The sequence below is a fragment of the Epinephelus moara genome, chromosome 2, assembly GCF_006386435.1.
Source record: "Epinephelus moara isolate mb chromosome 2, YSFRI_EMoa_1.0, whole genome shotgun sequence".
NCBI lineage: Eukaryota > Metazoa > Chordata > Actinopteri > Perciformes > Serranidae > Epinephelus > Epinephelus moara.
In genome coordinates, this window is record NC_065507.1 from 34164765 (window position 1) to 34180508 (window position 15744).

General features: G+C 40.1%; 1 protein-coding gene across 4 annotated transcripts in view; it reads left to right on the top strand.

Annotated features, from left to right (window-relative positions):
* mark4b (MAP/microtubule affinity-regulating kinase 4b) overlaps positions 1-15744 on the top strand; it is a 72089-nt gene that overhangs the window by 39166 nt on the left and 17179 nt on the right. For all 4 annotated transcript variants that reach the window (XM_050064575.1, XM_050064585.1, XM_050064596.1 and 1 more), the window contains exons 4-14: positions 1840-1888; positions 2009-2074; positions 3448-3518; positions 3971-4027; positions 4685-4921; positions 7338-7457; positions 7547-7646; positions 8237-8346; positions 9249-9432; positions 9552-9772; positions 11343-11446. In XM_050064575.1, coding sequence (XP_049920532.1) covers positions 1840-1888; positions 2009-2074; positions 3448-3518; positions 3971-4027; positions 4685-4921; positions 7338-7457; positions 7547-7646; positions 8237-8346; positions 9249-9432; positions 9552-9772; positions 11343-11446 — 1319 coding nt within the window. The remainder of the gene's footprint in view (positions 1-1839; positions 1889-2008; positions 2075-3447; positions 3519-3970; positions 4028-4684; positions 4922-7337; positions 7458-7546; positions 7647-8236; positions 8347-9248; positions 9433-9551; positions 9773-11342; positions 11447-15744) is intronic.

The window sequence follows — 15744 nt, forward strand, 5'->3', positions numbered from 1 at the left end:
TTTTTTTTTTTTTTTTTTTTTTAGTTCACACAAGTACATTTTACTGTATTGTTCATTTTGTCTCCATGTATTGAGTGTAACCTTACATTCTGTTGATCGTATATGATTCACTGTTCCTATGCTGAATACATAATCGGTTAATTCTACCAATACCTGTAACAGCACAGGATCTCAAATACCTTGTAATGAATATACAGCTGTTTTGATCATGGCATTTTGTTCTGTGCCGAATTTTTTGAAGACCTTTTTTAGAATTTTTTTTTAGAGTTTAAGACCTAAGACTTTTTCTATGCTGGCCAAAATTGTATTTACTGTATATAGTTAAGCAAGTAAAAGATGACCTGATTTCCAAAATGCAAAACGTCAATGATGACACATTTCTTTATTATTTTAAGCAAGATTACTTTTTAATTTCAATCTGTACAGTTTCAACAAAACAAAATAGGAAAAGGGCCTGAAGCAAAAGTTTATGCACCCTGCATGGTCAGCACTTAGTAGCGCCCCCTTTTGGCAAGTGTCACAGCTTCTGTAACCTTCTGTAACCAACTAAGAGTCTGTCAGTTCTTGTTTGGGGGATTTTCACCCATTCTTCCTGCATCAGGCTTCTAGCTCTGTGAGATTCTTTGGCCGTCTTGCATGCACTGCTCTTTTGAGGTCTATCCACAGATTTTTAATGGTGTTTAGGTCGAGGGACTGTGAGGGCCATGGCAAAACCTTCAGCTTGTGCCTCTTGAGGTTGACAAGATGTGTTGAGGATCATTGTCCTGTTGTTTAAGCCATCCTCCCTTCATCTTGAGCTTTTCTACAGATGCTGTGATGTTTTCTTCCAGTATTTGCTCTAATTTAACTGAATCCATTCTTTCTTCTACCTGTCAAATATTCCCTGTGCCACTGGCTGCAACACAAGCCCAAAGCATGATCGATCCACCCCCATGTTTAACAGCTGGACAGGTGTTGTTTTTATGAAATTCTGCACCCTTTTATCCCCAAACATACCTTTGATAATTACATCCAAAAAGTAATATTTTAACTCATCAGTCCACAGGACTTGCTTCCAAAAAGCATCAGACTTGTTTAGGTGTTCCTTTGCAAACTTCTGATGCTATCCACCACTCCAGAGTCTGCTAAATCTTTGTTTAGGTGTTCCTTTGCAAACTTCTGATGCTATCCACCACTCCAGAGTCTGCTAAATCTTCCTGCAGGTCTTTTGCAGTCAAACAGGAGTTTTGATTTGCTTTTCTAACAATCCTTCGAGCAGCTCTCTCAGAAAGTTTTCTTGATGTTCCAGACCTCACCTTGACCTCCACAGTTCCTGTCAACTGCCATTTCCTAATTACATTATGAACTGAGGAAACAGCTACCTGAAAACACTTTGCTATCTTCCTCTCGCCTTCTCCAGCTTTGTGGACATCAGTTGTTTTAGTTTTAGAATACTAGGTTATTTGTACATGTATGTATGTGTAAGGAACATGAACAGAGTGGTTTAGTTGTGGGGATGGATGCTGGGGAAAAGGTTTGTTTAGAATAGAACAGGTGTAGGACTAGGCAAGCAGTTTGCGTCCTTCTACTCCTTTTCGGACATGAAATGTTTATTTATGTTCCTTACTGAAGATCTGTTATACACTAATAGGATTTTATTTTATTATTATTTTTAAATGTTCAATGACGTATATTCATTTCAGTTACAATGAAGTATGTTCATTTCAGTTACTATAGGTGTGCCTTAGGCTATTCACAATAAAAAGCCAGTCTTTTGAGCAACTTATCTGTGAAATATTGTGTATCAATAACTTGACAGAAATAATGGAATCTGACTGTTCATTTTCTCTGTTTTGCCAGCTGTTTCGAGAGGTACGCATCATGAAAACTCTCAACCATCCTAACATAGGTGAGTCACACTCCAGAGAATTGATTTTGTGTGTGTGTGTGTGTGTGTGTGTGTGTGTGTGTGTGTGTGTTTTGTCCATGCGGGCCTTTGTGTTAACGTCTCTTCCCCTTTGTGGTACAGTGAAGTTGTTTGAGGTGATTGAGACTGACAAGACTCTTTACCTGGTCATGGAGTACGCCAGCGGAGGTGAGTAACATCCCCACCACTCTCATCATCATCACCAGGTATTGAATGATGCCAATTAGATTGAATACGTTGACTGAGCTATACAGCACAACTGATGGACTGATTAATTAAGGGTATAAATGATTGAGTCCCTTTTGTTTCTATTTTCATTAGTGAGATCTCAAGTCAAATCCCTTTGCTTTATTGTTTTCTCTACTGGATTTACGCGTGCACTTCTGTTCATCTTGCTCTGTAACTTTGTGCAGCTGTTTCCCATGCACTCTTCTATTTTTGCAGCTTCTCTGTTTTTCTTTCTTCTCTCCTCATGATCCTTTAATCGCTCTGCGCTGCTCTTGCTGTATGTTTTGTGATGTCTTACTTCCAATACCTAATAAGGAGGCAGCAGCCAGCCGACACGCAGCTCTGTTCAACTCAACCTCAGCCTGTTGTACTATTTAGGACCTGTGGGGTCAAATGTTTGGCTGGGGTGCATACACAGACACACACACACACACACACACATGCACACACACAGAAAATATGTATGGAGACCTGCACACAAAAAACATTTAAAAAAGCAGCATCCAGGGACATAGACTTTAATTTGAATTTATTGGGAAGTCATGGATAGTTTTTCACTTTCCCACACATGACCACATACACATGATCCATATTTTTCAGTCAGGACATGAAATGACCATTTATATATCAATTAGTCATGCCATGTAACTTTGAATTTGAGAAGAAACTTTTTCTCACATGCCTCCACAGAAAAAGCAAATGTATTGATTTATTAACTGATTGGGGACCATGTTTAACAGCAGCAAAACTATATCAAAACAACCATTTATCCATTGATTAACAAAGGGTAATTTTGTGAGTATTCCTGTAAACCCTTTATGGTGTTGCTACATTTGCTCTCTTGTAATGTTAGAAAATGTACTTGTACAAGCTGACCTGAGCAAAAACTCATTAACACCTGGCAGAGTGTTGGAGATTTTATAATGATTAAACACTTATGAACACATACTGAATTCACATATATCTCAAGTGTTACAGGAGTTTAGTTTTCTGGGAAGAGGGCACCGGTGTCACAGCTGAACGTGCAGTGCTGAGCGTTGAGAATGAGCACCAAAACTGTTAATATGGAGAACCGAATTGTTAGTGACAGTTTCTAGCAGTGGTGTAATGTTATAACATTTACTGAAGTCCTATACTCAAGGTCAGATCTGAAGTTCTTGTATTTTACTGAAGTATTTTAGTAAAGGATCTGAATACTTGCCCTACCACTGGTTTCTGGTCCCATACAATTGGAGTGCAAACTGGAACATGTAACTATTGAACCACTTCCATGCTTGCCTGAAGTTAAGCCGTTGTCTTTGTTTTTCCTCCAGGCGAAGTGTTCGACTACCTCGTGGCTCACGGCAGAATGAAGGAGAAAGAGGCCAGAGCCAAGTTCAGACAGGTCAGTTAAACCTCATACCTTAATTCACTTGTCTGGTTTTTTTTGTCCCTACACAACTGTATGTAGACATCTGACAGCCAGCTGCTCTGTGTGGTTTGCAAATGAAGATGAACAAAATGGAGTCTGGACTAATGACAACATGTAAATTCATTATGCTGACAAAACTTCACAGTAGCTGAAGTCTGAGCTACTCATGAGCTGATATTGTTCTTAGTCCCTGCTTTGCTTGCATCTTGTCCACTGGGATTCAGACCAAATCAAACAAACAGTTGGTGTGATCTCACAACAAGAAATTTAGTCATTTGCCTTTCATTTGTAATGTTGAGTTATATTGTTTTTCAAGGATAACATGTGAATGTGTTTATGGAGCTCCCCCTTTAGCTGCCTTTTTTTTTACATGTTGAGTGCAAACATTAAGTGCAGTTACCTTCTCTTTTTTTTCTTTCCCTCAGATTGTCTCTGCAGTGCACTACTGTCATCTGAAGAACATTGTTCACAGAGACTTGAAGGTGGTTACACACTGTTATTAAAAAAATAATGAAAATGTTCCATGAATCTTTTAAGATAACCAAAAATCAGTGAAAGTTGTCTTTAAAGCTGATATATATTATTTACGTAAATTATTCTCTATGGCATCAATAGGTGATGTTCAAACTAAACCTACCATTTATTTACACCAATCAGCCAAAATATTAAAACCACTGACAAGTGGGGTAGATAACTTTGATCGTCTCATTAGTGCAATGTTCTGCTTGGAAACCTTGGCTCCTGGCTTTCATGTGGAAGCCACTTAACATGCACCACCCACCCAAACACTGTTGCAGACCAAATATATCCGTGATGGGGTCTACAGTGTCTGCAACAGTGTTTGGATGGGTGGTGTGTGTCAGGTGGCATCCACCAAGACCCAGGATTTTCCAGCAGAATAGTGCATTGTAACAAGATGATCAAAGTCCTTCACTTCACCATTCAGTGGCTGATAAAGTGTATATCTGCTATTGCAAAGTGTATCATCCACTACACATGCAGAAAAAGCATCACTCCCCATATGAGAGCACTGAAAGAAATTATGGACTTAAGTTGCAAATATGTAAATAATCTTTTTTTCAGCAACAACACATTAATATGTGTGTTTATGTGTTTCACTATCTATGTTGTTATTGCAGGCAGAGAACTTGCTACTAGACGCCGACTCCAACATCAAAATAGCTGACTTTGGCTTCAGCAACGAGTTCACTGCGGGCAGTAAACTGGACACATTCTGCGGCTCTCCGCCATATGCCGCCCCAGAGCTCTTCCAGGGGAAGAAGTACGACGGTCCAGAGGTGGACATCTGGAGCCTGGGTGTCATCTTATACACACTGGTCAGTGGGTCCTTACCCTTTGACGGACAGAACCTAAAGGTGGGTGACGTGGAAGCTTTTTAAGTCCAGTATAAATGTCATATGAGGTGAAGGTTTGGCGTTCTGCAGTGAGAACACGGGGTGCAGTGGGGAAGAACTGTAGCTTTATCTGTGTCTTGTTGTTTTTCTTCACTAATGCCCTATAGGCACAGGACTAGTATTACCTGGTGACCTCATGTGATTTATAAATGACCACGACCTACGTCTCTGTTTTCTGCAGCCCATTCGCACAGAATAAGCGAAGTCTGTATTTTACTCAAATTTTCATCATTATTCCCTGGGTATGATGCACACAGTCATTTGTAACTCCACTGTACACGGCACAGAACCACTACCCAGAACCACTGTCAGGGATGTACAGTGTTAATGTACTTTTTTTCTTCTAAATGTGGGTTAAACAAACAACCAACCATGCCATTCATGACATCATCTATCCCATCATCTTTTGAGATTTTGCATTTCTCATTGAATTCATGTTGTGTTGCGAGATGAGCCTCCTGCACCCAAAATGCTGTCAATTAAGCAATATCACACGAGAGGGAGTGATGTTATACTCCTATATCGTCACGGCTGTGATTCGGTCATAGGCACGAGGCCGCAATCACAGCCGTGACGATATACGAGTGTAACATCACGAGCTCGAGTGTGATATTGCTTTTATACAACAGTTCAACAGTTAAATAAGCAAGGCTGATTAAGAAATGTTGAAAAATGAGGACAAAATAGATCATGTAAGCATTTTATTTGTCTTCCGCCAACAAAAATAGTTCCCTCAGGACTCCGCTGTCACCGTTGCTATGTAACGCAGACATGGTGCGCCAGGCACTTACTCTTTATACACATTTATCTGCACGTTTCCATTAATTGTGCAGCCGGTGAAATAAGTCTCTGGTGACTGCATGGTGGACTGTCGCTTCACAGGCACAGCCGACTCTGCCTTCTGATCTGACAGTATGTTGCTTTTCTCCAAGTCATTGAGCTCCGCTGATGAAACACTGACAAACCTGGATGTGTGCTCAGATGGATTCAGCTTCTCCTCTCCCTCATCTTCCTCTGATGACCATTCATAGTTCAATTCAAAACTTATTTTAGGAAATAAATCCATATTTTTGGCTGTTTGACAGTGGATGAATTAATTAGCCTACAACGCAACTGCTGACCTAACTGACACTAACCGTCAGTTTTGATTTGATTGTTGACTGCAATCAGCTGTGAGGCGGAGTGATACATACACAGTGGAATAACCGTGATGTTGTACTCCAGTATCGTCACGGTTTTACTGTCTCTCGACCAATCGGATTGCAGGGCCGGAACTAACTGTTGTATAAAACTTCCATTTGTAATTGCCAGTGTATCCCCCGTAATTCTTGACCAGGACAGAGGCAGAGATGAGGCGCAGAGAAAACAGAAAACCTAAATATGACCCCAAATCATAGAGATAATGATTCGTGTGGGACTAATATTATTACATGACCTCTGTGTTTGGTGAAATATGTCAGGTAATTTGCGATTGAATTTTTACTTGACAAATTATGGACATGGCAGACTGCATAGGAATAAGATCACAGACAACCTCCACAATAATTACCAGAGGTCCCCATGTAACACTAGTATTGTGCAAACAGGGCTTTATTCATGGTATTATACTGAAGCAAGTGATGTACCATATAGAGACATTATTATAAATATATTTTAGATATAACCACCTATCAATGCACTTTGCCTTTGCAGGCATTTGTGTTTAGACATTCAAAATCGACATGTAAAATAATTTCATAGTGGTTAGTCACATTGAACTTAACAATAAGAATAACATGATGTCAAAATTTCAAATAATCCTTTAAGATTTTATCAATAATCTAATTTAATCTGTTAAAAGGCATCCTGTGGAGGTTTCCTGTAAACAAATAAGTCATATTTACATTCACAATGCTTTCTAAGATGTGCGTATCCTCAAGGTCTAACAAATGTGTAGAATGCATTTCTTTCCTCATGAAACATTTGCAAAGCTGTTTTTTATGTCACATCCTGCATTGTTTACACCCATGTTTACCAGCCTTCAGTCTTCTTTCCTGCCTTTGTTGATGCATTGCAGCATATCTCGGCGCATTACTGCCACCTGTTGGTCAGTGGAGTAGTGTTAACCATTAGAAGGAATGTGTATTGTGTCACTCGTGTGCATGCATGTGCACATGTGTATACGCATACACTACATAACCAAAACTGGGACCTACTCAGAAAAACAGCTCCAATAGATGTCAAAAACTCCACAGGGAACCTTTCATCACCTACAGTATCACATAACATAAGAGTTTACTAAAAGACAATAAACAATATTTAAATTTTGCCTGGTCCCCAACTTTTATTGATTCCCTGTAGGGGGAATTCATTGTGTATTATTGTGTGTTGCGTTCAGGAGCTGCGGGAGCGTGTTTTGAGGGGGAAATATCGTGTCCCCTTCTACATGTCGACAGACTGCGAGGCAATCCTGCGCCGCTTCCTGGTCCTCAACCCTTCCAAGCGCTGCTCGCTGGAGGTGAGGAGGAACCATACACTACATACAGCATTTTCAAAATGGCCCCATTACTGTCTCAATAATGAGCTCTCCTTCTCTTTCCTCATCAGCAAATAATGAGAGATAAGTGGATTAATGTCGGCTATGATAGTGATGAGCTGAAGCCCCACATAGAGCCTGAGGAGGACTTTAACAACACAAGCCGCATTGGTGAGAAACACAAACTTTTTACTTCATTTATTTACTGAATAACTGATCAAAGAGGGATTAACTAATGACTGTCTGGAGTTGAGTCGGATCATGTCTAACAGTAACAGAAATATTCAGTGGTGTTAAACTGGGAGTGTCTGCCTTAGGCCCTTCTGTCCGCAGAGTCATCAACTGCCGCCTCTGAAGGATTTTTTTTTTTAGTATTTTGTGGGAGGTCTGGAGTTGTGGTCACAAAGTCATCAGTGCCTTTTTGGTTGGCTTTAAAGAAATTCTGGTGCACTGTTCAACTTCTCAGGGACAGCTTGTGCTAGAGATCTGACATTCTGCGTCACTCAAAGCTTCCTTTACATGAATCTACTATGGGATGTTATAATTAAGTATCATAAAAGCTTAAGATGACCTACATGGTGCTCCACACATGTTTGATTGGCTCTTGGTAGTTGTTACGTTCAGGTCCTGCATATTCATCCATGCACTAATGTTTTACACCAAGTAGAGCACTGAGATAGAACCTTTTATGAAAATACAGAAGGTCAAACCTGCATGATTAACATGTAGCTGGAATCACAGTTTTGTTGTACTTGTTCCAGATGTGATGGTTGGGATGGGCTTTACCAGAGATGAGATCAGAGATTCGCTGTCTAGTCATAAGTACAATGAGGTCACCGCCACGTACCTGTTGCTGGGACGCAACAATGAGGTGAGTGTATTGGCGTGTTTTTTTTTTGTTTTGTTTTTTCGTTTCTTTGGGGTTGCAGATCTTCCTCTGTATTTCAGTTGAATATGAGGTAAAATGTTTATGGCTTTACTCCGCAGTGTATGTTACATCTCTTGCCAGTTAAGCTCATATACTAATTAAAACAGAGAAATCAGAAAATCAAAAATGACCACAGATTGGGAGGCAGGTTTAGGATGGAGATTGTACTTCTTCTGTCATTAACAGTTTATAATTCTCATTTTTGGAAATTAAGAATTATCTTGAAGGTTTTTATTTAAATAAAGGTCTAAGTGACTATCTATTGCTGAATGAGGTAACACAAAGGTGACTAAGCAAATGGCCCACTAATAAAAGTATTGCAATATTTATGTATTAGCAGTATTATGAACTGGATGTCAAGAGCGACATTTGATACAAATGCTGTGTTAAGTTGCTGCTCATGCAAAGCAAACATGTCTTACTGCTACAGCTTCACAACATTAAAAGCATTTCACTGTTGAAATACGAGTTGACTTTTATTATGAAGGAGTCACCACTGTTATTCATCTTCAAAACGAATAAAATCAGATCACGGTTGCTCACAGATTGATGGAAAAAGGACAATTTTTGCCAATCATAGCAAAAAGACAACAGTTTGTTTTGCTGCCCCAGAACTGTAATATTAAACCAGATTTATTACCACCAGTAACCACAAGTGTTGCCAAATCAACCAGGATTGAAATCTTTGAGCTTGCCTCTTTAGCTACTGAACTAATATGATCTTGGTTATAGCCCTGTGTTGGTGCATGGAAAGAAGCTGTAAACATTGTAAGTGATACCTGTCTCCAGTCGTATTGTAAGTATAAATGTTTTTCTTTTTTTTTATCTGTTTGTCTGTCTCTCAGACGGAAGGCAGTGAGTCTCGGTCGGGCAGCAGTCTAAGTCTAGCTCGAGTCCGACCCAGCGCCATCACCAACGGAACCAGCAAACACACCACTTCATCTTCTGGGGCAACTTCTTCCTCCTCTGGCCACAAGGCACAGCGCAGCGCCTCCACTTACCACCGCCAGAGAAGACACTCTGACTTCTGTAAGGCAAAATAGCGAGATCAGTGGAGTTTAGCTTGTTTAGTGATTGGTTGGAGTTGGTTTCACTGATCCTGAATTACCTGAAATCTACCTCGCTGAGAACTCTTTCCTGTCTCTCAGGTGGTCCAGCCGTTCCAGGGTCGACACATCCCAAGCGGAGTCCCAGTGGAGTAGGCGAAGGCGCAGGGCTTAAGGAGGAGCGGCTGTCAAGCCGCAAGCCGAGTACTAGTACTGTTGGCTCCCGTAGCATCCCAACCCCTTCCAGTCCCATGGTTAGCTCCGCTCACAACCCAAATAAGGCTGAGATACCCGACCGACGCAAGGAAGTTAATGCAACTACAGTAAGGCCAAAAGGATGTTTTCTGGATGTGATGAATCATTCAGATTCAGTTATCTCTCACCTGTGCTCCCTTTTCTATAGCTTCTTTGGATATGATGTCATACATTGGTGCGCTGTACAGATGGAGGGCAAGCAACTGGAAGCAAAGTCTAACAACACTGCACACCTACCTGTGATTTGTGCTGTTAATGGTTGTTCTAATCGATCAAATCAGAGAAAAACAAAGGGCACTTTAAGTCCTGAAAATAGCAGGAGGAAGGAGAAGTTAAAAAAAACCTCACTGAAAAACAGTGGCAAATGTGGATCAATAACCTTTGTCTTCATATTGGAGGAGCAGAGTCAGCTCATGTCAAACATTAACATTAAAGCATTGTGTAAAACATGCCTTGCCTTGAGTCAGATGCGATTACAATGTGCTGAAACAACTTCTCTGCATTTGTAGCCACGACTCAGATTTTTAACGTTGTTTCACCGGACCTGTTGGAATGGTTGACCAAGTAGTTAGAAAAAAGTAGTTAATGTTAGCAAACCTTTGCTAGTAACATTAGCCTGACAGCGGTGCATCCTTGTACAGAGGACAGTTATACTAAAGCACATTTACTCACCTGGCCAAAAACAAGACAGAAGGTTTTTTCACTAGTGGAGCCAGCACAAAATAGTTACAGTCCTCTAGACTCTTGTAGATTTTTATTGGCTCGCCATGTAACATTAGTAACATAGAGGATGAGGTCATTTGTAACAACGATCGTTTCCACACCAGACAAAATCAGTTTTCTTCATTTTGTATGGATCAAATCCATCATAAATTAAACTTTTCTGACAATATCTGCTGCCTGCACGTTCATCCAATCCTCAATTTCCTCTGTTTCCAATTCACGCAGTATATGTATTTATCACTTCTTGCCCTCCATCTGAGTTTTGCACATCTTAATAGTCACATGATTGCAAACAAGCTGTAGAAAGGTACAGATGGCAGAATCCCCAGTCTTCCTAATCCCATTTCCTCAGATTATGCTACACAGACACAGATATTATGGAGACTGCAAACATTAACGTCTTCAGGAGATTAGAGAAGAGTTGAGCAGTAAAATACTTACATACATAGATGAATAACAAACTGTAGATTCACCCAGCAGGAGGAATATGGAGATTATGGTTGCTCAGTAAGATAAGCATGTAGAAGCAAGAGTTTAGGGAGTGTAAAGAGTCGAGGACAGCAGTCAGATTAACCTGAGATTAACTCTTTAGTGTTCTGTACAGCAGATATAGGCAGAACTCATGACTGTTTGAGGACAAACAGACAAGGCAGGGAAGTCTTTACTTTCTTTTATCTGCTTGGACCACCAGGTGGACAGGGTTTACATAAGTAGGACTTTTAAAATGGAATAATATAAATTGTCAGACAGCATCATAATAAATGCCTTTCCCGTTTGAAGCCCTCCTTTCATTTAGTTATGTTATAAACCACATTCTCCCATCTCCACTTAATTTAAAGAGGACATTGAGGACATTATTTATTTCAGTCAAATTCATGTGATTTTCTGATTTTTTATTTTTTTCTCTCTCTCCAGAATAACATCCCTGCCAGTGCCATGACTCGAAGAAACACGTATGTCTGTACGGACCGATCCAGCACTGATAGACACATGCTGCTGCAAAATGGCAAGGAAAACAGGTGAGGAGAGTGTCCGTATCATTTGTACTGTAAAAGATAAGCAAAGTGCCCTCACATTATCCCCACAATCCACTGTACTCAGAACTGGGACACAAACAACCTCCTACACAGAAAAGTGTAATGAAACGGTCATTCAAGTTGGAATTCCAAGTTACGGACTCAACAAGATCCACCAGTCCAGAGTTTGCTGACATAAACACACCTGCCATCACAGCAACATGGCTTCACACACAGTGCACTGAGCAGAATAACCTTTTTATCAATTTTTATTTTATGTGATGTTTGAAACATGCTGTAACAGCAAAAACCAATGGACAAAAGTTCTCCAAAGTCATGCTATTGGCTACGGTTTGAACTATTACACTTGCCGTTTACTAATGGCGCTGTGGTAATTGATGCAGGTCGATGTTTGTGAAGCTCAGAGACTGGACATACAAACGTAAGTTTGTGGTGGGCATCCATGTTTTCCCGAGCAAATGCACTAGGGCGCATTTAGATCAAAGGTCGGAAATACCCACTTGGAATTATTGATTTCCGACTTGCACTGGATTGCAGGGTATGGACCGTCACTGACATTGCTCAAAGGATGGACATTTTAGTGATTCTTCATTTCTTGATAGGACTCTTTTTATATTGTATTGTGTTCAAAAACAACATATGACAGCGATTTTTTTCTTTATGTATTTTTGGAGGGGGAAAATATCCATTTAAAAAAAATATATGTACATGTAGACAGGGCCTAAATTCACCTCATCTTCTATCTAAACTCCTTGAGGAACCTTAAGAAGTTAAGATTAGGTTTAGTAATTAGGCGTAGGTTAAGGAACAAGTTGTGACAAGGGAAAAAGTCTTCAGAAAGTTTTCTGAAAACAAGTCTGGCACACAGGCTGTTAATTAACTGACTGGTATTGCTGACTATTAAATTTTTTTTTTTTTCTGATTTAGTACTTCAACTAAATTTAAAAAAAAAAAAGTAAAAAAGAGCAGCAACGTGATCGTGGACAAGATGGAATAATTTATGCAGTTTAAACTGAAATTGCCGTGATGCATCTAATTACAACCAGCTGAGGAAATGCATTCATATAGTATTAACAATGTGAAAGAATATTTCTAAGGGCTGGATTACTGTGAAGGACTGGTTCCACTGGTACAGTTTGTCGCTTTTTGCACAGAGCTTAGAGAGTGTTTGGCCCGAAGTGTTTGTCTCACATAGATTTTGTCTCTTCAAGAGAGGATAAAGGGCTTAAACTGTGCATGAGTGAGTTTGTCTGTGCGTGTGTGTGTGTGTGTTTATGTACCCAATATGAACTGTCTGTTGTTGTGACAGATGGTTGTCTGCTTGTCAGTGTCAGAGCATGGCAGCCACCATCTCTTCTCTCTCTCTCTCTCTCCCTTTTTCCTATGGTCACTCTGTCACTTTCTCACTTTCATTCTGGCTGACCTGTTTTTCGTCCCTCTGTCTCTTTATCGCTCTGCAATTTTGCCGCTCAGAGGAAGAGCCAGAAGGTTCCTGTCTGTCGTCTGACCTCCAGTAATATTTTCCTGCACAGATGGGAGAGGGGGGGCAGGTCAGGCAGAGGGTGTATCAAATGGATAAAAGACTGAGAGACAGTTTTTAAGCTAAGAATCCATTGAAAGCAGAAAAGAAAAACATTAATGAGTGATTGTACAAAAAGTTTTTTTAAAAACTTAGTGTTAGAGGAACAAGGTCACACAATAACAAACAAAATAACCGATAGAGGCAGTGGTAGACCAGCAGCTTTTTTTTATTTCAATGGAATCTGACTTTGAACAGAGCAACGATAAGTTTCATTATCCATTCAATTAAAATAGTAAATGTTTGGGAAGTACTGAGCATTTGACTGGATAAATGAGACTTGTATTATACTGCATTAGTTGTGTGAGACTTTGCAAATGGATGTTTTTTTGCTGTTGTTAAAAGCGGATCCCTTTTACTTTATTTTATCAAGAATTTTCTCTTGCCTGCGTGGAAAGCCTGAAGGCAGAGAGAGCACACCTCTCTGCCCTTCCGTGTGAAAACAAGGATAGCCAGAGGCAGAGAGAGCAAACCTCCTTGCCTTTCAATGCGCCTACATGGAAAGCCTAAGGCAGGGAGAACATAACACAGCGTGCATAATTTATATACAAATGGTTGTTTGGGGATGTAACGTATACCTTTAAGGTCAGGAGAAAATGACATCAGTAAAGTACACCAACATACTCATGTTTTCCAACCATGATGCTTTATAAGATACCAAACAGGGAAAAAAAGGGGAAAAAAAGGAAGACAAACATCAAATGGTGCTCCCGATGGAGCACTGACTCTCAGGCGTTTAAGACACAGCTTGGGATTGGCCCCTTCATGTTGATTTGACAACAAGCTCAACACTATTATATTTAGGCATAACGAGTCAGTATCTTCCTTTGCTGCTTCATTACGTGATTTAACAGGTGGTGGTGAGGGCTTTAGGAAAGGAGAGCAGGTAAAAGGAAGGAATGATGAGAAGTGAAGAGAAGAGATAGGAGAGGGGGAGAAGAGAGGAGGTGAGCAGGAGGAGAGAGCAGCAGGATGAAGTGAGGACGGGCATTGTGCCAACGTAACCTTCCACTTGCCTCAGAGGCCTTGTCAATGTGATGCCATGCCAGAGTGGTTGATGGTACAAACACGTGTATGGACACACACACACACACACACACACACACACACACACACACACACACACACACACACACAGTGGCATTTAGTTAATAAAAATGCATATGAAAATTGTGTGTACTGTAGTGGTAAAAGTGCACAGGAGACACAAAACCCTGATTATGTACATGACAGCGTGTGTATGACCAATCATATTTTGTGTATATAAAACATACTTTCCATATATTGGACACACATTGCTGTGTATGAACACATGATATACACAAACACTAATCTATGATGACACTGGAAGTTAAGTGACCCCGATGCCAAGACATACTCCAGATATAGACAAGAAAACATGTCATAAAGCACATAGTTTAATGTAGACAAAAACACCAAAATATCCTTCTGAAGGGCTCCACAACTAATCACAAATTTTTCACGATTGCTATTTTGGCTTCCCGTAATTGAATGAACATGACTGACTGCAATATTTACATTTACAATGTGCGCTCTGCTCATATCAGATCATGAGCTTCTTGAACACGCAGCCAACCTCCACTTTTAAACATCTGTCATGCCACTTCATGCACACTTTGCAGCAGCAGCCTGTAAAAATCTTTACTGAATGTTGCAACTGCAGATGGGCAAAATGAAAATCATCCGTTATCAACCGTCATCACTCATTATTTTAAATTATTTTGGGTTTAGGGTTTATTTATTTTTAGTCAGCCTATATTTTGTGCACAAATTTATTTACATAATGCTTCTAGGGGATGCACTGTGAATGACCAGTCTCATTTTGATTTTCCATTAGCAGGAATGTAGTACAACACAAACATGAAAGCAGTGTTCCTTTGAATAGAAGGTTGCAATGAAAATAAATTGTCCATAAAATTAATGAATAATCGGAATAAATAACAAGTTCTCATGATTATCATGTTGGCCATAATTGTGCAGCCCTATGCTGAGATATAGATAACCGAGGAGTATGTTGTGGAGATTGTAATTTGCAAATAGTAGTAGCTCTTAGTGACGTCATTCTAAGAAAAATCTTAGAATTCCTTGAATTCTAAGATTTTTCTTAGAATTTTCCCTTGGTAAGATAAAAGTTACTCACAAAGCATCTTAGGCCTTAAGAGAGCTCCTAAGAGGAGGGAGGAGGACTTTTAAGAAGCCTAAGAGTGTCTTAAACAGAGAAGATGGCGGAAAGACAGAGAAGAAGGAGAGATATTCTCTGTATCTCCATATATTGAGAGAAAGTGATTTAATAAGATGCTACCGGCTTGATAGTGCAGGGATAATGTTTGTGGTTGACCTCATCAGGGATGAGCTTACTTTTCCCACCCAGCGTAGTAAGGTAATAACGCCCGTTTTGGATTGTAGCACGTACCGGCGCTTCTCAAACTCATTGCTTGTGCGTAAAAGGAGAGGGAACGACGCATTGATTTGTCGGGCAATGCGCTCCCAAGTCTGCCTCTTCCCTTGTGCCGTGATCCCGGGACCGAATTTTCCTCTTAAAACTCCTTTGTTTTCCTCCACGAGCTGCACCAACAGCAGGCACTGCTCTTCTGTCCAGTTCGGCTTTTTCATTCTTTTTTTCTCCATTTCATTCGTTGTTTTGGTCATTCTGCCAAATCAAACCGCTTTTTACAAGGAG